The sequence below is a fragment of the Myzus persicae genome, unplaced genomic scaffold (genome assembly GCF_001856785.1).
Source record: "Myzus persicae strain clone G006 unplaced genomic scaffold, MPER_G0061.0, whole genome shotgun sequence".
NCBI classification, from domain to species: Eukaryota; Metazoa; Arthropoda; class Insecta; order Hemiptera; family Aphididae; genus Myzus; species Myzus persicae.
The window spans coordinates 39,034-63,822 of NW_019104281.1; the positions used below are offsets into that span (position 1 = coordinate 39,034).

Below are 24,789 nucleotides of genomic sequence, written 5' to 3' on the forward strand. Positions count from 1 at the left end.
ATCTTTGCATTATCAAACAAATATTTTTACGAACATTTATCTCATTTATAAGCTTATAGTTTATTTATTATTCGAGACAATTTTTTTAGCATGCGAAAATTTTAAGTTTTTGATCATAATAATAGTCATATTCACTGCTCAGTCAACCGTCGTTGGGTTGGGTTAGAAAATCTAGCTGTAAATGATCACATCTTATTATATGGTGTAAAAAGATACGGCTTTGATGTTGATTAAAATATGTACCGTAACGTTTTTGTTAAGAACCTTTCCGGCGATATGGACTCGCAACTGAGGTGGATTCATCAACTTCTCACGGCCGAGCAACAGTTCGTGTTATGTTTACAATTCGGAATTGGGAGGTATCTGTTGCCGTTGGCCGAACGCAAAGACGTGCTCAAGTCCAAAGAACACGCGGCGCTATTTCAAAACGTTCAAGAGGTATGCATACAACATGATATAAAATTATTTTATTAAACATTTTATAATTATGATGGACTTAATCGACGACACGGCATCGCTCTTATTTTTCAATTAACTCGTGAAGACGGAACTATGAAGAGCGGGTTCTCTTTTTTCACGTATATGTCACATAATATATGGGTATTTATGACTTATGTGTATTTTGTATTTTAGTCACTTATAACGACGTAAAACAAAGCTATTCAAAATGATAAATCGGTGAAGGGTTTAGACTTTCAGGGTTATTTTTTATTTTTCATTTTGTTTTATTACTTTAATATATATTTATACATTATAAATGTATGTGTAGTCAATGACAATTGTATAGGTATGATAGCTATTAAATAAATTATTTAATTATAGCATATGTGAACAAGTACGCTCAGGTCATTATTTTTTAATGAAAATCGAGCATTATTAAGACCTTTACAAACAAATGGGTACAACTATAAATACATTTTTTTATCATAATAATCTAAAAAACATACCTATTGGCTATTCTATAGATATAAATTTTAGACGTTAGATATAAAATACTTCTATAGCCAAATTTTTGAATCTCAATTCGTCTCCACTTCACGATAATGTAGATAAACCCGCCCAGAATAAAATAATCGAATCGCTTCACTCTGCAGTTACTCGTGTACCTGTACATTCGAATGTATTATAAATATTTCACCCATTAGTACTGCTACGATATGGTGAGGCACGTCACAGAACTTTAACGTTTTACGTTTAAAGTCTTTACAAACATATTTATGTATTATTATACCAAATATGAAATAACAGCGATATCGTGTCGTCCGCATTTAAGTGTGGGTATTCGCGACGACAAGCCTTCCCCCGAGAATTCCTGGGATCACGCCTCCGGGAATACATACGATTATGATATAATTTTCCGTATTAATCTGTCGTCCCTTAGCTGCTGCGCACCACCGAAGACACCCTGGAGCGTATAATCGACAACGACTGGAAAATGCTGGCGCGGAACACGTGCAAGGCATACGTGAAGAAAATCGATCAGATCAACGGTGCCTATTACAAGTACTGCAAAGGCATCATTCAAGCGGATTGCGTGCTAGTGGAAAAAATACGAAATCCCAGTTTTTTGGAGCTGATCAAAGACCCTCCCATACCCGACCGTAGGCCGGATTTGATCACGTTCATTCACAAGCCACTGGAGGTAAGTACCTATACCTGCATAATATTAAACTCATTACCAGCTGGGTGCATCAAGTATCATGATCAAAGATGATAATTTATTTTATCGATTTTTCACTGTGTATCGATTAACGTTTTCTAAAATGCCATGTTTAAACGTCCAATAATATATATTCTCATATCCATATATTATAATAACGAATATAATAGATTAGGCGTAACAATGTGTATATATTCGTATAAAGCCGGTAGCTCTGTTTTTAGATTGTATTGAGAATATGATATTATTATACAGTCTGTAAATACAAAATTTACAATAATAGGCACTCAAGTAAAATTAAACTTTGATTTTGCAGATTTAACAGAGAGATGATTCTCAATCTAGAGAAAAAATTAGGACATACTTCATATCCCATGTAAACAAATAGGTACGAGTATACACTCGTATTGTCAAATCATTAACCCCCTTATCTGCCAAAGATATTATCATTGAGTATTTAACTAATAATCTTAGTACCTTCCGATTTATATCCATCCACTGTAGTTTTAAAAAGAGTCATCTGCTCAAAGCGTCAAACATCTGCTAAAAGCATAGTGATTCTCATAAAAAAAAAATGATATAGCCAAGTGACACTCCTTAAATAGTGAAATAGTATAAAAAGTATTTGAAGATATGGTCCCTAAGAAGGATATGTAGATAAAAATTCCATAAATCAAAATATGAATAAATTCGTTTTTAAACGAAACATTCTGAGTGCGCGGTGAGCATGCTTACAGTGAATCTTTCTATATAATGTTTATACATAATATGTAATTTAAAATTTGTACAATTATTTTTATTTTTATGGCATCAACTTGGGTTATTGGCCGGTTTTTTACTGTGGGGGAGGGGGTACGGTTTGGTCGGAACACGTGTACTTGTGGAAATTATTTGTTAATAATTTTTTATTGTTCGTAAAAACATCAACTACTAGGCCATTAGTTATTAATATACATTGTTTTGTATTTGGCTTTCATTTAATTGAGGCTTAAATTAGGTTATATAAATTAATTTCCTTAATAATATATACTGTTATTATACATAATGTGTGTTTTCGTTGATTGTTTTATATCGTCAGTGCTTTGGTGAATCTTTTATCAATAATAATTATACTTACCTACCCGTTTATATCGTATTTTTATAAAACTTGCACACTACATATAAAACATATTAAACACTACATATGTGAAGTAGCTATAGACTATGGTACGCGACGTCATAATATTACATACTCTTTGTTTTGTGTCATATTGTTTTCAGCATTACAGAAACGTATTAAAATGCATGCAACTCATTCAAATCAATACCGAACACGACGACGAAGGTTTTGAAGCGTTGTCACATATAGTCCACGAAATGCAGGTAATATTTGAATAATATCATTCTTTATCACTGAAAATATTTCAAATGTCATAAAAAAATGTATAAAATACGAAAATGTACTACTCACATAACTATATGGTACACGTGATACCTATATAGTTGAATCTAGCTGATAGACTGAATAAACTAATAGAATTTACTCACCCCATTTACTTAAGTATATTAACATTTCGATTTTCGTTGTAAACATTAAGAGTTATTAAGATATATTTACTCCTCGTGGTGATGAAATCTCATGTACAGTACCCGAATAATTAAAAATTAAGTAAAGTAGACCAATCCTACAATTTCGAACTGCGTTTCAAGTGCAAAATTATTTAATACAGATCTGTAGGTTTCTTTCCTCAAACTTCTCACAGGCCACAGGCTTCTCTAGTTTTTCAGCATCACTATTTTTTTAAACATTACATTTCTCCTTTATATATATATATTAAAAATATAACTCTTATTAGTGATAGTATGGATTTACACTAAATAACCTAAATATTTATCTATTCTATTTTGTTGTCGATTAAAAAGTAATTTTATTTTATGATCAAAACATCTACGAAGTTATTAGTTACTGATTAATTACCTTATTTAAAAGAGACAATACGAGTACCCATAATGTATTTATAGAATATATTCTGTGGGTTAGTTATTGTGTTCGGCCAAAAGAGAGATCTTCAGAGTTGCACAGAAGGAGTTGGCCGTCTCAAACGGATTGACTATTGAACCATGTAGAACCATTGTGGCGCGAACAGACATTTTATCCAATAGCCTCACTGCCCTAAACTAAATAATAAATATTAGAAATTAAAATATGTTGTACATTTGTCGTTAATTTATCGTCAGTATCATTGACAAAAATTTAAATCAAAAATTGATGAAAAATGAATTCGGATTAGGTTGTGTCGTCGTCCCTTTCCAATAAAAAATGTTGAGTTGAGGTTCGCAAAATAAATTTAAGAACTCTCTCCTGGACAAATTTGAGCACTGATCATGTATTGAATGTTAATAATACAGTTTCCAGAAATGCCTGGTAAAGCTGGAGCCCCCAACCCCTCCAACTGGCAGGTCACTGGTGTAGGTATTCACATCGAGGTTTAAACATGTATTAAAAAATAAATATCAATTACGTACATAACGAGATGGCAAATTTATGCTACACAAGCCAACGGTATACTAACAATAACGTTCACTGCTGTAATACTTATTTGCGCAATATATAATAAGATACTTCATATGTTTGAGGTGTGAAAATATTGATGTATTTAGGGTAAAGTATTTAATTTTAACTGAATTCACAAAACTGCCTAAGTTAGCATCTACACAATATTTATTTTTAAAGGTGAAAGAGCCGATTGAAATAATAAAGATTAACTTGGGTCGAGTATTTAATGTGGTCAAACAATTATCTGTAAAATATTAAAATATTATCATCCATACAACAGTTTTGACAATATTAATATACCTAATAATATTGCTGACCGAAACAATAAAAATATCTGTCACCACGTCAGTAACATGCACATCGCGTTTCGTTCGAAGTATATATAGAGGCATAGAGAACCGGAGAATATAACGTGTTATGTAATATATATGAACAAAAGTTTGTTTCATTTTACTTATAAGAAAAACAAATTAGTAGTAAGTTCTTCGCTGTGTAAACGATGCAATCAAACTACAATAGACCGCATGACGATGTCGGCCAATACCTGATTTAAACGCCATAACAATAATATTGTATGCGGTGATAATATTGATTTTATCTATTTAGACGACATATCGGTTCATAACTGTGGAATCCGGTTTGATGGAACCGGAAGTGGACGGTAAGCCTTTACTGTCGCTCAACGATTTGGAAGCCCGTTTGGTATTCACCAGGTGCAAGGTCAGTATACCGCAGCAATGACGGCGACATTAAATTATCGTCAAATTGTCACAATAAATCATGTTTTAGTGTAACATCATGTTTTCCATAATAATTGTTTCGATGTTTGGCAGCCTTTTACGTTGAACACGCCGGACCGTCATTGGATATTCGCCGGCGACCTGAGCCGCGTTGAAGGACGGTCGGTCAGGTCGTACTGGGCGCTGTTGTTCTCCGACATTTTGTTGTTCACCAAAGTCAGCAGGGACCGCGTGTTATTTGTAACCGACGAACCCTTGCCGCTGTCCTCGATTGCTCAAACACAGTTCTCTGTCAAGAAAAAAGGTAAGTGAATATGATGTCATACTATAATATAGTGAACGCGATTCACCAGTACGTTATTTTTTGAAAAAAACAATTTTAAATCTAAGTAGGTAACAAATAAATACACTCGCACCGTCTAACGGACGTAAGCCACAAATAAATTACCTATAGCCAAGGATCGGTGAAATACTAGATAGTAGATACATACATGATACATTTATACTTTTAGACATACAAGACACATTCAACATGTCCCAAAAGATCCTTTTTATTGCTTTTAGATAGGTACTATAAATACACTTTTTCAAATAATAATTACACTATAATTAGAAGTATTTGTATAATATACCTACAAAAATATAATAATATAATTTAAATTCAAAATACACGTATGGTAATCTATGATGCCAGGTGTAGATAAGTTTATTTTTAATGAGATTAATAGTAATATGAAAACAATTACCTACTTAGGTATACATAAATATAGCCTTTATCTATACTCCATATCAGCTATTGTAGGGGTTTACGTATACTCCATTATTTGGTTAGGTTAGATTGGGTGTGATATGGTTGTTTTTTTTAAATTTCATAAGTAATTTGTATTGTACGCTTCAAATTACAATAAATATTAAAAATTGTAGTTATTCAGTACTTTGTTAATTAAAAAAAAAACTTTTAGTTATAATATTATAATATTAAATCACTTAATTTGGATATCTATAGTGTCCATAAGAAATGCGATACAAGACACAAAAAAAGTAACTTGATACAAAATTAACAAATTACAAAAGATGCAGTATACAAAAGTATCTATAAGACATCACTAATCTCTGCCTATTGCAAAGTATTTTTAATCAAACTCGATTCTATTTATTAAAATATTATAAACGGAACGGTGTTGTAACGGTTTCCGCTGCACGGAGAAAGTTTATTTGATTCGTGGGTGAGAGGGTGGAATAATACTTATTATTATTATTCTAAAGCGTTGACGTTTCGCGTGTAAAAACTACGACTGTGTATGTATAGTTATTTAATTATTAATAACACACATTTTTAAACTGCGCGTTTTCGTCGTTTCAGATACCGAATTCCGGTTGGTAATTAGCAGTGGGTCGGATACGTCGTCGTGTCACAGTAGTCCGGCCATGACCGGATGCAGTCCTCTGTTTGCCGATCTGTCAGGAACTCTTTCAAGATTGCCGAAAAACAAAGGAAGAGTGATCGTGCTCCGAGCGCCAAAGGCCGAACTGAAAGCTGTGTGGCAAAATCTCATTCAGAGACAAATGTAAGCGACGCGTGTGACATCTTCCCATTGGGAACTAATTGAACAATATTGAATCATTTTAAGACCTTGTGCAATCCCCACCCACATCAGTCTTCAGACGCAAAGTCAAAACGACCCTGTACTTATGTTAGGAGTATTATAGGACCGTCTTCGTGTTTCAAGTAGTGCCTTTTGGTTGTTACTTATATTATAGGTACAATCGCGGGTGATTGTCTATGGTCAATCAGTGGTATAGTGCCTACTCAAATGTGAATTATATATTATAATAAAATTATATAATGGAACATAAAACTGTTTAAGGAAGTTAGGTACTATTATAATACGACAAATGATGCCATCAAAATTGAACAAAATTGTTTCGTTAAAATATAGAACATATAAACACAGGCGGTATTGTTGAATCATAACTAACGTAACATTAAAAAAACCCACTTTTATGTTTATGGATTTTTAACAGGTCGGCAATTCCTGACACCTCGTCTGGTGCAATGCGTATTAAAAGGATAATATTATTAAAATGAACGAGCTTGAAGTACGTCGATGTGGTTCATGGGGTAAGAGGGAGTGCAGGGTCGAATAAAACTTTTTTGAACAGCTGCAATTTTTAAACGATGCCCATTATTGCCACTTCAACTATAATGTAATATATTACATATTCAATTATTAAATAAACCTACAAGCCAATCGTCGACTACCACACTACCCCCTTCCCCTCCACGCATAAACCATTAACACAACCTTTCTCCAGACATAATACACACTTTAGAGTAATAATAGTATAATAATAATTCAAGAGTGGATTTTAATATTCTAAGAAATAAGAAAATTACGTTTAAAAATTATTTTAAATATTAAATTAATGATTAAAACAAAAATCTATTTGTATTATTTAAATTCAGGTGATTTAGTGTTGTCACGACTGTAAATAATGTAACTATTAGCTTCATAGAATTGTTAGTATAAAGCTAAAAAAAAAATTATAAGTTCAAACGATGAAGCAAAAAAAAAAAAATAACCCCTAATTAATTTTTTTGTATTGTGGCTTATAATAAATTTTAATTAAATTGTAACTATTCTTCTAAAACATAAACGAAAAAATACTCACTGTGAAAAAATGACCTTAAAATTCCAAAAAATGCTATAAAAGTAAACAATTTAAAGAGTTATTTCAAAATGATAGTTTCGTTTTTAAACTGTAGATACGGAACAAAACAAATTTACTTAGACAGTAATTTTTTGGGTCATTCAGGGATTAGAGGGGAAGATGCAATCTACGCCATAAATGTATACAAAAATAATCAGATCGTCAATAATTATTTATTTATTTACATAATATATTGTGTATTTTGTATTAATCTATATTCTTATCGTGTAAAACGGTAACTATAATATGTATAAACATTATTGTTGTTTGTTTGCGTTTCATAGACTGACAATGGACAAAAACGCATTCGGGCCGGACGGTAAGTGTAGGGGACAGTCGTCGTCGGAACCACCGGACTCGCCGGACGACCTGTTGGCCAACTCGCTGGCCACACTGGACGACGACGTCTACGCGGACAGGCTAAAGGTACAGTGTAAGCTCTCGCTAAGCAACCCGACCACGCCTACCGGCACCGAACCCGACCGTTACCCCGTCCGTCCGCCGTCCTGAGATTCGGTTTCCCGGCCGAATAGATGCTGCAGCCCCACGAGGTTCTAGATAGCACTATTGCTGCCGTTCGGGCCCGGGAACGACCCTAACCCGTAAAATATGTGCGAATCGTGTGCTCGCCGATAATCGCACACGTCATAATATTATGTCATTATACACTTACGAGCCTTTATACACGATGTATATAATAATATAAATATCTGCATAATATATGTTATGTATAAATGAATTGCCCACATAACAATAATAATTATTGTTATCAAGGCTGTTGGAGCCGAAAATTTGAAATATTTTCAATCTATTATTGTATGTTGTACGTACGTATGCGGAGTGTCTGTATAAGTGTATATAATATATATTATTAATGAACGTTAGTGCGAGAGAGCCAAGACCGCTTGAAATTCTAAAATTACCCAGCTCACTAATTTCCTAGTGGAAACTACTAAACCGAAAAATAAATTCAACTACATTATACTACCACCAGCAGTCAGATTAAACTTTGTAAGATAAATATTTAACGTGCACAGCTTAATAGATACATGGAATTGAAAATCATATTCATGTTTTTGATCTTAAGGTTGTAAAATTATAAAAAAAAAACAATAAATATTTTTCTTACATAATCTAAGAAAGAAGTAGAAAAAAGCCTGCTTAAAGAAGAAGTTACAGTAAATTCATACATACACAAACGTCATTCATAACTGTAATCAGACATACTATAAGTACATAAACTAACCTTCCACTTCTTGGTCTAAAACGGCAAAAAATATATAGGGTGCTCCAACAGTCATAATAACATTTAATGTCGTTTTAATTATCGATCGGCTGATCGTATAGGTAATATATAAAGCACTCGGTGTCGATGACACGAACAAGATACTGCCAAAAACATTGATCGTCCCTTACACAATTTTTTTTGATATTCACACAATTAAAATTTTTTTTTTTCGTAGTAATAATTTAAAAAAAGATCATCATCGTTTTTAGATTTTAACTTTTATTTTAATAGAATAAAATAATATACATAGTAATAGTTATTACCTACTAAAAGTAAATTGATAAACCATTAACAATCAATAATATAATCATAAGTAATGGTATTAAATTAATTGATTAAAATCAACCCAAAATAACCAATTATCGAACCTCTTCTATTCGTTGGCTATAACGCACTGCATATTGAATAATATATTATCGTGATGCAGCAGGTATAGGTAAACTCCTTTGATGAAACCGCAGCGATTTTCCATTTTAATGTCGAGTGTGGACGGACTTCGTTAAAAATTATAATATTACATAAAGGTGAGGCACGCCTCAACAGATTTTTTTTATTTAGAAATGAAAGCTACCTATATAGTATTATTATATTTTCCGTTAATATATAAAATATGTTAACCGTACCCATAACTTCTATCCGTACGACGAACGACCATATTATGTAGCGAACCATACATATTACATATTATAGTTGTCATATTCCTAAATAGCTGCACAGTTAAAATATTATATACATAACTTATGTCGATTGTATATTAATGCATGTCTTACTAATTATATGTTGTTCAGTGGCGTATCTGAAGCTCATCCAAGGAGGGGTGATTATTATTATTTTTTTAATACCAAAACTGTTTGACACGGACAGCTACCATTCCACGCCCCACCCCGTTCGTCGACTTCTAGAATTTAACAACATTGAATTCATTCTTTTTAATAGGAAATTAATTATAAATTGTACTTATTTCAATTTTGTGGTAGATCTCACTTGCATAGAATTGGTAGATCTGCACCATCCCGTAGTAGATCACCAGCTGTTACACAAATGATTTTTTGATATTTTATTTATTATTATACATATTATATAAGCAGACAATTTCATCATCATATAGTAAATAGATGCAATAATTATCATACAAAAAAGATCAACGCCCACTCCCACCCACCCAATCACAGCTCAAATACGTCACTGCAGTGTAAATATATTATACCTATATAAAAAATAATTTCATACAATATGTTATGTTATATAGAACGGCAGCAGTAATAATAATATTAATATTGTATACGTATAGTTGTTGGCACTGCAATATGTATTTTAAATACCCGTAATCAATAATATTTTTAATATTCAGCGTAGAAATAATATTATTATTTGAATACCGTAGTGGCTTTGCCAGTTTATCTAGTAGCCGTTTAGAGTAAACATTTAGAGCACAGGGCGCCAGCATCTATTTGACGCCGGGAATAGGCGGATCATGATAAAATCACTCACATAATAATATTTGTATACATGCATTATGATTAATTACTGTATTTGTAAGTCTAATTACTGCGTAGTTGTAAACCGATAATGCTATATTGAAACATCGAAATCGATAAATTCATTAACAAAATATAATAATAATTTATGATATTATTATGTTTATAAATACACATCCACTTATGATATTGTACCGCTTAAATTATAAATAATTAGGTATACTACTAAAACTATTAGCGTGTAGCTCTCTACAATTTCGTTTTTAGAGTAATATTAATTATAGACACATTATTATAATATAATACCTTTAATAGACTCCGGTACTGCCTGTCTTTTTTTTTTTGTAAAACTTTATACTAGCCAATGGAATTTCGTTTTGGCGAGTTTCGTGAACTTGTTCTTCCTTAATGATATTTAAATTTCATAGTGTACATAATCATAAAATATATTTGCTATAATATAGGTATATATTTATTGAAAATACATTTTTTTATAATATTTTAAAAATATTAAAACATAGATATATTAAAAATTATAATATACTATATTACGTTTTAAGTAGTTCGCTGTTCGTAAATGTCATATATTATCATGATATATATACGTATTAAACTAAAATGTTTTGTATAGTGTAAATGTTTCCGTCCCGAAAGTTTTGAACAACTTGTCTACGTGATGGATTTGTATTTGTCAACATATCGTTTTTGATAGTAAATTATCTTTGTAGTTTAATTTAAATTTGAAATATTTGTACTAAATTGCAATGAATAAAAATGTTTTCAAACAATGAATACGGTCAAATTTTTTTTTTTACACTCATTGTTTAGAACTATCTAAACGGTAAAAACTTTTCACACTAACGACAATTATTTTACTAAGCAATGTGAATCTTTTAATGGTATACTCATTATAATGATAAGTATTAACGTTTTCGGAACTATTTTTCTCACATAGTTTTAAGTCATTACAAAAAATATTTTTGTCACAAACATTCTTCTCAACTTGAATTACAATTCTCAGAAAGATATTTTGCTTCGGAATATTTAAAAAGTATGCAGACATTCGACACGTTTAAAAACTAAAAAAAATATAATAACTTTGTTATTGAGAACATTATTTGTTCTTTCAAAAAAAGCGTTTGAAAATTACTTAAAACTGTGAAAAAAAAAAATAAAAAAAATATTTCTAAACACGTAAGTGCTTTTTAAGCTTTACAATAAATCGCCTTGTTTATAATAATAATAAATAATAATAGTATGTCGTTTTATTTCATCTCACAGCTGCAGAAGACCATGATGCTTCTTGCGCACAAAACGATTTCTAAAATCACCAAATCAATTGTTACCGTTTAGATAGTAGCTGGATCATTTTTCTTGTTTACAGCTATTATTACAGCAACCTCGCCGAAGAATGCCTGTGGAACGATGAACGACGGTTTTATATTAAGGGAAAAATAATGTACAATGCATGTATACAAAAAAAAAAAATCGTATATTTAAAACGATTTCTTGAGTGTGCGAGAATGTGCAGATATGTGTTTTTTACCTGTAATATTATTTTTTTAAGCATGCACAACACATTCGTGCTTGATTATTTGATGCATTGAGTTAAACAAAAACTTCCGTTGATATATTATTATAAAGTGTGTGATGTTACTACAAGCTATGCAAATATAATATACTGCACCAGGTCACACGAGCATCGTGGCCGAAAAAGATTTGTCAATCCAAAGCACGACGCGCTGTGGTTTAAAGTAAACATACCACCTGCAGTTGACATGGCTTTGTTTTTGCACCCCTTGATTTTTATTTTTCAAAGTCGACTCAAAATCTTTCATAACTAATACAGTACATCCATATAGAGGTTAGACTGTGGACAATAATATTAAAATAAGCATTCGAGCATACGCATATAGGTTCCATGCGTTTCCGGGTACAGTTGTACCTGCACAAGACGAATTTATATTTCTAAAGTTTCCTATATATAGTTTTTGAACCCAAATTACCCAAAGGGTAACTAGTGTTGAGTCGTTATAAATCAATTAAACATGTACAAATATATAACGTTATATTTTAACTATTAATTACAACATTATAGAATATTTGAAACACACAATTTGTGCATAATTATGTATTCGTACCTATATTTGTGCATAATTCACGAACGAGTAGCTGTGTTCGAGTGATGGTTGTACAATGACCATGTTTTATATTCATAACATAACCGGTGCCGAATATAGATATTTCAATAACCCTGATGCACCACAAGGACCATTTTTTTTTTTAAGTTGGAGCTAAGTATGTATAGTACCTACATACTGTTTAGTTATGACAATTTCCAATTGCTATCAAAATTGATAACTGTAATGACTAATTGTTTAGTGATTTTATTTATCGACATATTGTAACCCACTTTTATATTTAGCTTTTCAGATAGTATTAATTAATTAAGTTATAATTTAAGAATTTAACACAATCATTAGGAATTTTTTTATTTTTATTTCATTCTGTATCGTAATTGCGCTTATTTGTATCTGCTGGGCTAGTTGAATTAATGTATTTTGAAATGATTGAGTTTTATTGAAATGATTGATTTCTAAAACAAATAAACGATTCGGGTGACAGTCTGTTAAATATCTTATGTCCTTATAAATGCAGCATTCCGATAATCCAAAATGTCTACATATAGTTTCGCTTGTGTATGTCAGCAGTAGGTACATCATAATGTGTATAGAAAAAGGATGACACGTGCATCAGCGTGAGCTTTTTTATCAGCACGCATCATATCACGCAATTCGAGTTTTTTTTTACGGGAAAAATCATCGATCGATCAATATACAACGCTGTAGTATAAAGAGAACTTAAGAGCATGTTGTACCGCCAAACGCTTATAATTGTTTAGGTCCTATAATAATATGTAACTGTTAATACATAAAATATCATAACATGGTTAATTTATAATAATAGGTATAATGTAAGCTGGTCAAATTTATTATTGTCAACTTATGCATACATGTCTTGTAAAGTATTCGAATAAAAGTATTTTAATACTTTTTTTTGTATTCGAATATTAATCTGAAGAAATAAAATATTAAAATACATATAATACGTATTCCGAATACGTTAATTTTTTAGATTCTGGTCTAAGTGATGAATGCATTAATTTTACAATGATATGCAGTTTTTTTTGTGTCACAGTGTGCTTGGACATACATTTTAAAGTAGAAAAAAATAATTTGATTTTCAACTTCAATATGTTTTCTGGTAGAAAAATTAATCTAGTTGGTACTCTGGGATGTAAGTAAACAATCCCCATTACTTAAGTATATGTTTTTCTTAATAATTATTAAAAGTGGGAATTATTGCTCTTAACAATAATTCATCAAAATCGATTTTCTTATATTGTAATATATTTATAAACATATAGTTCTCAAAATATTTGAAGCTATTAAAGACATTTGACATTTTAAAATTTTTTTTCTATAAATGTTCTATACATTTTTGCCCAGTCAAAAACTTGAAAACTTAATATAAAGTTCCTCATGCGTTTTATAACCATATTAAAGATTCATAGGCCCAATTTTCTATAAACATTGAAGTTCAACTTTTTACAACATTTCTCAAGTTCATGGAAAATTAAAAATGGTTTTATAGGTCAATATTTTTTAAGTGCTAAATTTTTATATCTAAGGCTTGAAACTTTAATACATGGTTCCTCATATATAGTTCATACAATTACCAAAAAAACAAGGCACAATTATTTTTACAAACATTTTAATTTGAAATTTGAACGAATTAGATATTTAAACGAAGATTACGCCTTATGTAATACAAAAATATTTTTTTTGGGTATTTGATAATCTCACGTATATTATTACATTTTATATACACAACGACTTTTTCAAAACAAAAAGATTAATATTATGCTATTGCCTATTTATGGCACAGACTTATTCACACCGTTTTACGGTAAGTCAGTATATTGACTTAAAAGTCAATAACAGTAATTATTTTTGATATAAGTATATAGTCATATGGGTACTTTTATAATAACCAAATATTGATAGTAAATCAAATGGTTTTAATAAAAATTCATTCAACTTATCTTATTACTAATAGTAAAGTTAATTACTATGTTAGCAATATAAATATGTCATAAAATATACTTAGGAATACAGACTGATAGACCGTTCTCGCTAGAAATCTTTTTTCTTGTCCAATAATTTATCTTTGAATTCAAAATTTAACACATACATTACAGTGACTACTCAATGACGAGGTACACTCTATACCTATACTGGACAGAAAGAAATTATCTTCTTTTCTCCTTTTTATGTTCGAGTACTTTTTCTCGAAAAAAAATATAGTGCATAAAATATTTGTGTTTATAAATTAAAACCCACTGGTCTGTTTCAAGATTAACTTTTGTACGAAAACGAAAAACCTCGATTATAGCTCATCGTGTAGCCGTTGTAATGTTGCAACCCTTAAAATAGTTGGTTTGTTTATTTAACAAAAAAATTGCATTAGAATACATTTCACTCATTTATTTATAAAAGAATTCCGAGTACAAAATAAACTTATTCTTTACAAGACTGCATGCATATTGTATACCTACTTTTTTCGCACAGATTAGTAATTCATACCTCGGTGTACTGTATACCACTAAATATACCTGACACGAGGTGTTTACTTTTTGTCGTTTGCACAGTCAACTTTTGTGCTTTTGTTTGCACATGTTTCAAACGATTTCAACTGAAATGTCTATGATACGTCATATATAGTTATTTAACTATAACTATTAATTCTTATTCCTTCAGTTTTGTGATTATGTCTGTTTAAATTTACTGAAATAGGCAGTGTTTTTAAACCCAAAATATGACCCACGATTAATATAATAATATATCATATTATAAACAGCATTGTACCTATACATATAGGTATACACATAGGTACACGTATATAATATATTATACTATTTAGCCATGTATAATGTGTGGTTATTACGCGAAATCAGTATACATTCACACTGTATGTACCGACGACCTCCTCCGACACGCCTAGCTATATAGCATGATATAAACGTTATGAAAAATGGCCAAAAAAAAAAAAAACACCAAAAATGCAACTGCATCGTTTTCCGTCTGTGGATTTCTAGACTTTTGCCGCATCGTTAGTGGACGAGAGGTGTCAGAGGATGACCAAGAGCAGCACGTGCAACAAGGGCAAGGCGCTGCACATATCGCAGTGGATAAAGGGCGAACTCGGAGGTGGCTTATTAGACGGAGGCAGTTGTGGAGGCGGCGGAGGCGGCAGCAGCGGCGACGGTGGTTACGATGTCGATGACTTAGAACTGTGGTCCGCGGAACAGATGAACGCCAAACGGGAGGAGATCGAACGTCGGTTGTCGTCGGCTGCGGCGGCCAGGGACGGCGTTGAGGCCATCATCGAGTACGCGACGGCGGCGGAAACATTGTCGGTGGTCAGTAGTCCGGACGACAGCCAAGTACGTACATATTATGATAGTAAATTAATAATAATCTTAAATCTACGCGGTACGTAGTCGGTGAGCATTCATTTAAAAATACTGTTTGGACAGCAAAATCAGAAAAATGCATATTTCGAAAATACCGGAACTAAAACAGAAGCCTTCGAACGAAAATGTATTAATTTCAAAAACTTATGCAGGAACCCTCGTTATAAAAAATAATAGAACAGCAGTATTTTTCAGTTTTTAAATGAAAAAAAAAACTTATTTCAGTATCATAATATTATATTTACCTAGTTGATTTAATATTTGCTTTTGATAAACCTACCAAGTAAATCAAGTATCAGTTATCATACGTCATTATCCAATAAATACATCGTCACCCAACTCCTGAAAAACATTCATCTTCGAAATTAGACGAATTCAGATCCAGAACCATGAAGTATTATCTTATAGAACCGAATTTAGAACCAAAATCCAAAAATAATATTCAGATGACCCAGAAACTGAAACTGAAACATCGTAATAAAGTTTCCAACCTCTGGTCACTGAATGTTAAGTTTTGGAATTTTTGTTAGTTGCATGATTACTATAACGATCTTCATGGATTTAGGCGATTGTCCACGGGTTTTTTTTATATTACCACAATATGAAACTTTACTAAACGCAGATATTGAGCTCAGTTATTTTTAAAGACACAATTTATATTCTTAACATTTAGTTAATTTGGGGTAGGTCACATTACGCCGAAGAGCAATGCGTTTGAAATAAAAATAAATTGCAAGACTTGCTTTTCGACATGTTATGACCTACCCTAACCTAACGCGATGCAACGACCGCCTACATGAACATTTACCGACTTGCTTTTGTTTCATAACACGCCTGTGTTCAGAGAACCGTTGTGCCTGAAAACGTGTGCAACAAGTGTCAGAGGACGTGTGACATTAACGGGAACCAGCAGCCGGACGCTTTCCTCGACATGGATCCCGAAAACAAATGGAAACCATCCACGGTGTCCACGTCCACAGACCTCAGCCCTTGTGAACCTTTTGGCCTTATCAACAACAATAACAATAACATCAACGACAATACTGGAAATGATAATGATAACGTATTCGATGAGGACGACGATGACGACGACGACGACGACGACGACGACGAGGACGGACTTGAACCAGATCGACCTTACGCTTTGCTCGCTTCATCACCGCCGCTACAACGTAGTAGTCAACAACATTATCAACAACAACAACAACAACAACAAATTCGACTGCAACCTCGGTTTTCGTCGACGTGCAGCCTGGACAGAACTGGCACGAATCGCGACCATTCGACGGACAGTCTGGACAGAGTAGAGTATTGTTCGACCACCGACTACCGGTAATAATATTATTTCATATCATAATTGCCTATGCATATTAATAGTAAAGTATTTAAAGGAGTAAAGGACCATGAAAAAAAAAATCATTTTTTTTTATACCTTAGTTTAATATTAGAAATTAAAACTAAATTGTTCGTCTTTTCAAAAAATATGATCCGATCACTCCTTCTGTGTCAAATAGCGATCGTACGTATAGTGTGACGTCACTGATGCGTATGGATTTGTACAATATGTTTAATGTTTATATGGTGCATTCAAACATACAAAATATAAGAGTGAATTAATTTCTGTGACGATATTATAAGGTCAATTTAGAGCTGCGCGATAGTCACTTCTAGTGGTCGATAGTCAATTGTGTTAAAACTAACGATTGTATCGATTAATCGATTGTATTTTATGTACCGATTGTTCGAATAACTGACAGTTACGTTACGTCGATAGTATCGATTAACCGATAGTATCGATGCACTCGATACATCGGTTGTTTATGTTTAGTAAAAAACATCGATTAATCGATAGTATTGATAGCTAAAAACGATTAATCGATACTATCGCACAGCCCTAAAGGTCATTATAATTTATTATTATTGACATTAAAATGTATTTATATCTTATTAGATAATTCCATTTGAATAACATGAATAACAAACTAGGCTCCATAGGATATTATCATTTATCAATTGTCATATTTATCATTCTTCAGCCGAAAAAAATACTAAAATATAAAATGAATACTGAGTTACACTAATATTATTCAAACTTATTTATCAAAATTAATTTGGTGTTCAAATTTATTCAAATTTTTTATTTGTTGTGTTTTTCTTAAAAACCTACGTATATTCCATTATTTTCAGGTTACTTTTTTCGAATAGCTTGTACAACACATTTCCTATGAAATTAAGTATTAACGATACAATTAATAATTACTAATTAATAATAAGTATACCTAGCCGTATAGATAAATTAGAAATTACGTGTTTATAAAGCGCCATGTAAATATCTACCGTATAAAATAATACGGTGGCACAAATCCGTGCGCACCTGCAGTGACGTCACTCGTATACGTATGATCGCTATTTGAGACAGAAGGAGTGATCGTATAATTTTTTTGAAAAGACGAACAATTTAGTTTTTATTTCTTATATTATACTAATTTATAAAAAAAAATGATTTTTTCTTTGTTTCAATATTAAAACTAATAACGCAGAATTGATTCCGTTGGACTCAAATTGTTTGAGTTATAATAAGTTTAGTATAGTTCTATAAGTATTTGATAAATGTACACATTTTTATGAATTTAGTTTAATGATCATAAATGTAGCAAAATAACTTGATCATAACCACAAAAATATTTAAAAACAACTCAAATACTAGTCAAATTTGCTAACGTGTTATAACATTATTTCTCCTCTCGATCTGACCACACTTTTGCCATCTTATTAGTGCATGTAAGGCAAATCTACGAATCTATTATTGGTGTGTATCGTTTTTTTACCAATGCATATTTTTTTTATTGTAGGTCCTGTGATTTTCATTCGTTTTGTTTTCTGCTACAGGTGGCCGGAAGACTTTTGTCCAGTTACAGCCAGCTGTTGTCTACCGACAGACGAAGACTACAACTACGATGCATCGAGCGAAGAATTCTGGGGAACGCCAAACAGTAGCACCACATCACCGCTATCCATCGAAGTAAGTGAAACGTTGTAAGCGTGTTTGAACTGCTCCGCAAAGATTTTAATGCCCAATTAAACTGCAAATAATTATTACTAAAACGCTTCAAGTTGAGTGTAGGTGATACACTCAGAACCCGATGCACGGTTAAGAGGTGACCGTTATTTTTTTCCATTGCGATCATTTTACCGTTAAATCATAAATCATAATATTATAATACTATATTATATAGTTTTTAGTCATTTTTACAAAATTAACAACACACGGCGCCTTGGATAGGCAATTCAGCTACAATGCGGTCGTTTTTCCTTATTGTTTTTGTATCTCACATATTATACCTGCGTCCTGCAGCGACTTGACATCCGATAAACACAACACTATTAATGTGTATTAAATATTTATATAACCCTACATGTGGTTCAGTGTTTATGTAAAATTCTAGGTCTCTATTATAGCAACAGGTGAGTATTGTTTCTATTTTAAAATACAGCCAATAATATTATATTACGGTGACATCTCATTCGAATTCACGAATTTAAGGGTTGCGATCTGGGAGCGAGGTGGGGTAGGTTCCGGATTATTTGCTACAGATGAACGACCGATAACCGTATTGTAGCTAAGTTGGTGAGAGTCGAGAAGACGTTATCAATTTTCAAGTATAAATGTCTTTGAAGATCTACCAAATATTATTTATTTATCTCTTCATTCGAACATTCCTTCTCCATTTTATTCAAACACAACAGCTTATACACAACTTCGTGCTTATTATTTCATTTTGATTAAAATATTTCTCTGCCCACTTTATAAGTAGTTTTAATTTCAAAATTAAATATTAGTTCTAAAACTTTTAAGCCAATAAGGTCAGATATGGTTTGTGCGTACATGAACATAATTATATATTTTCTCGTTCCCGATGAAGGTGAACTATCAGGAAGACCGGAAAATCGAAACGCTCTTTTCGTCTCCAGTAGTAACGTCATCAACGCCTAAAGAGAGACCGGCTCGATTAGAACCACTGATCGAAGAAATCGAATCGTCGGACAACACTCCGTCATACGAATATAAAGAAGTGTGTATATATATCATATACATATATATAATATATATGGGTATCGTACGGATATTATTTTCTATAATTTTTTTTTCCAAATTACCTATTTAGACGCTATGGTTTAAATGTTTAAATATTATGTATATCTGTATGTACTGTGCACAGATCGTTTATGGGGAAGGTCAGACTCTGTTGAACTTTAAGACCGGGCCTGTGGCTGGGTCAAAAGACAAACACTCTGGGGACAAATCGATCGCCAAAAACTTGTAAGCAAACAGTTGTTACGTTAAAATCGCATGAAAAATAATCTAGTTTGTTGTCCACTTTGTGTGTTGAAAAAAAATAGTAATTATGGTTTTGCGAATGCGACAGATTTAACATGCTGTGGCGGACGTCCGGCAGGAGTCGTCCGAAGAGGACCTGCAGCACCGAATCCAAAATGGGTGCAAATTTTATCAGGAGACGACGAGTGAGTATCTATATGTTGCAGATCTAACTTATACAAAGTGATTTATTAAACAGTAAATTACTCTCATTATCTCAAAAAAATATTATCATTTTTAAAATTTTCTTTTTTTATATAATTTAAACTTTGAAGTCATTACAAAACGGTTATGATTACCATTTCGTTGGGTAACCCTGTGAAACTCTATAGCCTAATCATTTAAACTTTAAATATTTATAAGATTTAATTTATCATTATATTTTCATTTAAAAAAGTAAAACCTTCAGAAAAAAAAATGATAAATATGGTAATTTATTTATTTATTCATGCCACTATTTGATAATTCTCAATAAAAAAATTTGAAAAATATTTAAGTCTGGAGTTTCTGACTTTATTTTCCATAGATATATAAAATTACAAACTAAACTACATTCGTGTGTTGTGTATATACTACGTATCATGTATTGCGAACATAAAGTAAAGTTAATTTGTACATTAAGTTCCTAACAATATATTTTTAAAACTTTAAAATCTAAATATTTAAACTTTTGTTCCAGGTTAAGTCTGAAAAGTCAAAACAAAACAAGGAAATCAAACTCAATCTAATCGAAAGCGTATACTTATTACTCTTTGGTTAACTTATTATCTACCTTTATTATATAATATAAGCTCATATTGTAGTTATTAGGTACAAATTAAATGTTAATCCTCTGTTGTAGATATTATCTTTACTAGTTACGTACTTTTGACAATATGTGCATTGTACATACAATGTACCTACATGGCTTGAAACCAAAACAAATATTTATATTTTTTTTTATTGTGTTTTGAACTATTGATATTTTATTAATGTTTTCGTTAAATTTTTATATGATTTCGATTTTGATTTTGCAAATCAAAATTTATTTTTCAGAATTTCGATTTAAAATACCTTTCGATTAATATGCATGGGTTTATAATTAATCAATATAAATTATATCGATCGATTGGTATTTAAAATGTATTTAAAGACCAGTGGCCTAAAGCCTCGCAGTTTTAAACTAAATGAAATAAATGTCAATACAATATATTCATAAATCAAATTAAATATTCATTTTAGGTAAGACTTATTATTTCGTATTTCAAAATCATATTAAAACAAATATTGTACGTGGTTGTGCTATGCTAATAGACTGATTATTTTTTGTTATTTTATATGACAATTGACGACGACTGCAATAGTCTCGACACAATATTCGGATATTCCACTTTAGCACGTTATACATAATTCTCACTCGTTTTACTTCAAAAAACTATTTTATTTTTATACATAACAAACTTACCTCGAGTCCATGACTCATTACAACTTCGTTAGAATCTATTTTCAACATAATATAATTAACCGTTGCGTTACAATCAATATGTATACACTTGTTGACTGTTGTTTGACTGTACAATATAATATTATACACTATATATATAATATAAGTAGGAGGTATTTGAGCATAAACTATAACATTTTAAAGCAACAAAAAATAAATCATTTATCGAAATAATATTATATTATACGTTAATATTATTTGGCAATATTGAAGTACAAATGGTGCGAGAGATTTATACATAGGTATTATGCTATACAAGCTTAACATTTGTTATTATTATTATTATTATTATTATTATTATTATTATTATTATTATTATTATTATTATCATCATCATTATCATTATTGCTTTACAGATATTTTATATACTATTTCATAAATAAACGTTCATATACTTACTTATAGTTAAGATAGGCGATGTGGTGCGGGAAATCTATGACTTTATTGTACATATTTTTTTGGGATTAATTTTTTAAGCTCGACAATATTATGAGTAACCTAAGGACTTATGTAAGTACCAAATCAAGATGATTCAATTTTAACGGTCTCTTCGGGAGCAGGAATAATAATCAAAATGATAGAGCTTATACCTAGTGTATAAGTGAATATAACGTATGACCTGCAAAGAAATAAAAATGGACTTGATTAAAACTTTCATTTTAATTTAAATTTTAAAATGGCGGTAGTATGGTTTTTTCTTTGGTCTGATTTCTATATTTTACCACACATAAAAGAAATAGAATACCGAAGTCCGAGGCAGTTATTCTATTAAAAAGTAATGATTTTTTTGAAGAATGTTATTTATTTAATACAGCTATTATTTGTCTGTAGGTATCTATTTTTTATATACACTTGGTTGAAAAAAACCATCTAGTTGATTCAAACAATCAAAAATGTGTTTTTAAACTCTTTTATTCGTAATTGTTCACTGTGACTTCGATATAGGTACCTATACTCCAATATTATGTCTATTCTATTTTCTCAATGTTCTATTTTACTATTTCTCACATTTGTAGTTAAAAATCCTTTAAAATTTAACTTATTTCACCTAAGTTACAATAATGTGCGAATTAACGGTACATTTTTTGACATTAACTAGGTGATAATGGTTGAATATCAGGCAAGTTAAACATAACAGCCAACAGGTGGCTTGGTGAGTACGCTCAATCTGCGGAAACGCTCTGAGTGTATTTACCGGTCGGCGTTGCTAGTTCTCCGATGGGTAACCATCCGGGATTTTTAGCAACGAAAACTTTGCCACACGTACGTGTTCCAACGCAACTGTTCCCTCCTACAAACAGCTAATGGCTATAGATTCCTAGCTTAAGTTTAATAATAAAAAAAAAAACAACAGAAAGTAAAAAACTACTAAAATCATAGTAAGCATTTTTATTTCTGATGTTATGATAGGGATCTAAAATATTTTATTTAATTTTCACTTTAAATAAAAATGCCTATACCTTCAAAATATTACTCTAACAAAAACCATACATTTATTTCTAATAATGTTCAGCTTTTATTTATAAATTTGTAATCACTTAAATAATTTTTCATTTCCATAATTTGGGGTACTATTATTTTTTTTGTTTTTTGATTCGTTTATTTGTAAAGTGTAACTTTCATTATGAATTACTATAATAAGCTAAATATGGGTAGTAGCCACTAACTTAGTACTACCTAAGTACTTACATCTATGAAAGCGAACAAACTATTGCATTTATATTTTAATTTTAAGTCGACAAAATCAGTTACTACCTACTTATTTTAAATTAATTAAAATTAATTTTAAGTAATTTTATTACATTTCTGGATAGCTAATCTATTGTAAGCCTATCCAGGATAATATATTGTCAAAATGTTTTCAGTAAAATAAGAACCTTAACAATTGCTGTGAGTTGTAAAACTAAATATGTTTTAAGCAGTAATACAATTTTGATTCCTAATATCCAAACAAATAAAGCAGTACTTACCTTAGTTAATGATAAGTAAATATTTTGTGTGAACAATTTTATGAATCGCATTTTAACCTATTAAATATATTTATTTTTAATATTTAGGTATTTTTTAATTATAAAATTCCGATTGTCTAAGGGTAGGTATATATTTGAAAACTCCATAATATGATCAATCGAAAAATATACTTATTCCAAAGGATATTCCCGTTATACTACGACACTTAAAAAATAGATAAATAGTTTTTATAGGTACCTATTAGGTATTAACTGTTTTAATTTATGTATGTATAGTTAAATAAAAAAAAACGATTTGATAACAGTTTTACATCATTGTGAAAATCATTTAATTTTTTTAGTTCCTTAAGAGGATGTGGCATCCGCATGTGATGCCTCCATCTTATAAGTGAGTAACATAGCAAATTGTAAGTTCAGTAGATCACATTTAAAAATTATAAACTGTCAAATGTTTATTCAACTTAAAATAGGTGCTCATTACTCGCTGTAAAATTAAAATAAATTAAAAAGCCTATGAGAAGTATGAGATGCCCTAGATAATAATCTTATCTCTACATTTTATAAGACGTTAATTCACTCTAAATTTAACGAAACGGAACTAAACTTTCTGCCGAGAATAAAATTTGCTGTTACGCACTTGTAAGCAGTGTTGTGCTTAGATAATTTTTTTGTATCTAGATATAGATAAGATGTATGAACTCAAAATATATCTAGATAGAGATAGATAATGATAAATTAAAATATATCTAGATATAGATACAGATAAATTAAAATATATCTAGATATAGATACAGATAAAATCAATTTTATCTAGATGAAAATGAGATGATTTTTTATAAATGATATTCTTAAAACATGATTTTGTTAAATTTTATTTTTATATTAGGTTTGTAGAAAATATTAATACAATTATGAGTTATGACTATAATATATAACATTTTAGTTTAAATTACTATAAACTATTTAAACGAATAATTATAAAAAAAAATGAACTGAATAGATTATAGT

The 24,789-nt window shown here is 30.8% G+C and overlaps 1 protein-coding gene across 3 annotated transcripts in view; it reads left to right on the forward strand.

Annotated features, from left to right (window-relative positions):
• The window catches only part of LOC111040864, a 60,204-nt gene extending 36,341 nt beyond the window's left edge, over window positions 1-23,863 (forward strand). The window contains exons 15-28 of one of the 3 annotated variants that reach the window (XM_022324929.1): window positions 262-438; window positions 1,382-1,642; window positions 2,921-3,022; window positions 4,803-4,916; window positions 5,030-5,240; window positions 6,300-6,504; window positions 7,933-8,074; window positions 15,573-15,920; window positions 16,795-17,282; window positions 18,840-18,972; window positions 19,874-20,023; window positions 20,171-20,271; window positions 20,352-20,474; window positions 21,008-23,863. In XM_022324929.1, the coding sequence (XP_022180621.1) occupies window positions 262-438; window positions 1,382-1,642; window positions 2,921-3,022; window positions 4,803-4,916; window positions 5,030-5,240; window positions 6,300-6,504; window positions 7,933-8,074; window positions 15,573-15,920; window positions 16,795-17,282; window positions 18,840-18,972; window positions 19,874-20,023; window positions 20,171-20,271; window positions 20,352-20,474; window positions 21,008-21,056 (2,604 nt within the window). In that variant the 3' untranslated portion in view covers window positions 21,057-23,863. The remainder of the gene's footprint in view (window positions 1-261; window positions 439-1,381; window positions 1,643-2,920; window positions 3,023-4,802; window positions 4,917-5,029; window positions 5,241-6,299; window positions 6,505-7,932; window positions 8,075-15,572; window positions 15,921-16,794; window positions 17,283-18,839; window positions 18,973-19,873; window positions 20,024-20,170; window positions 20,272-20,351; window positions 20,475-21,007) is intronic. The other 2 variants (XM_022324927.1, XM_022324928.1) reach the window with 2 other exon arrangements.
• Window positions 23,864-24,789: the final 926 nt, after the last annotated feature.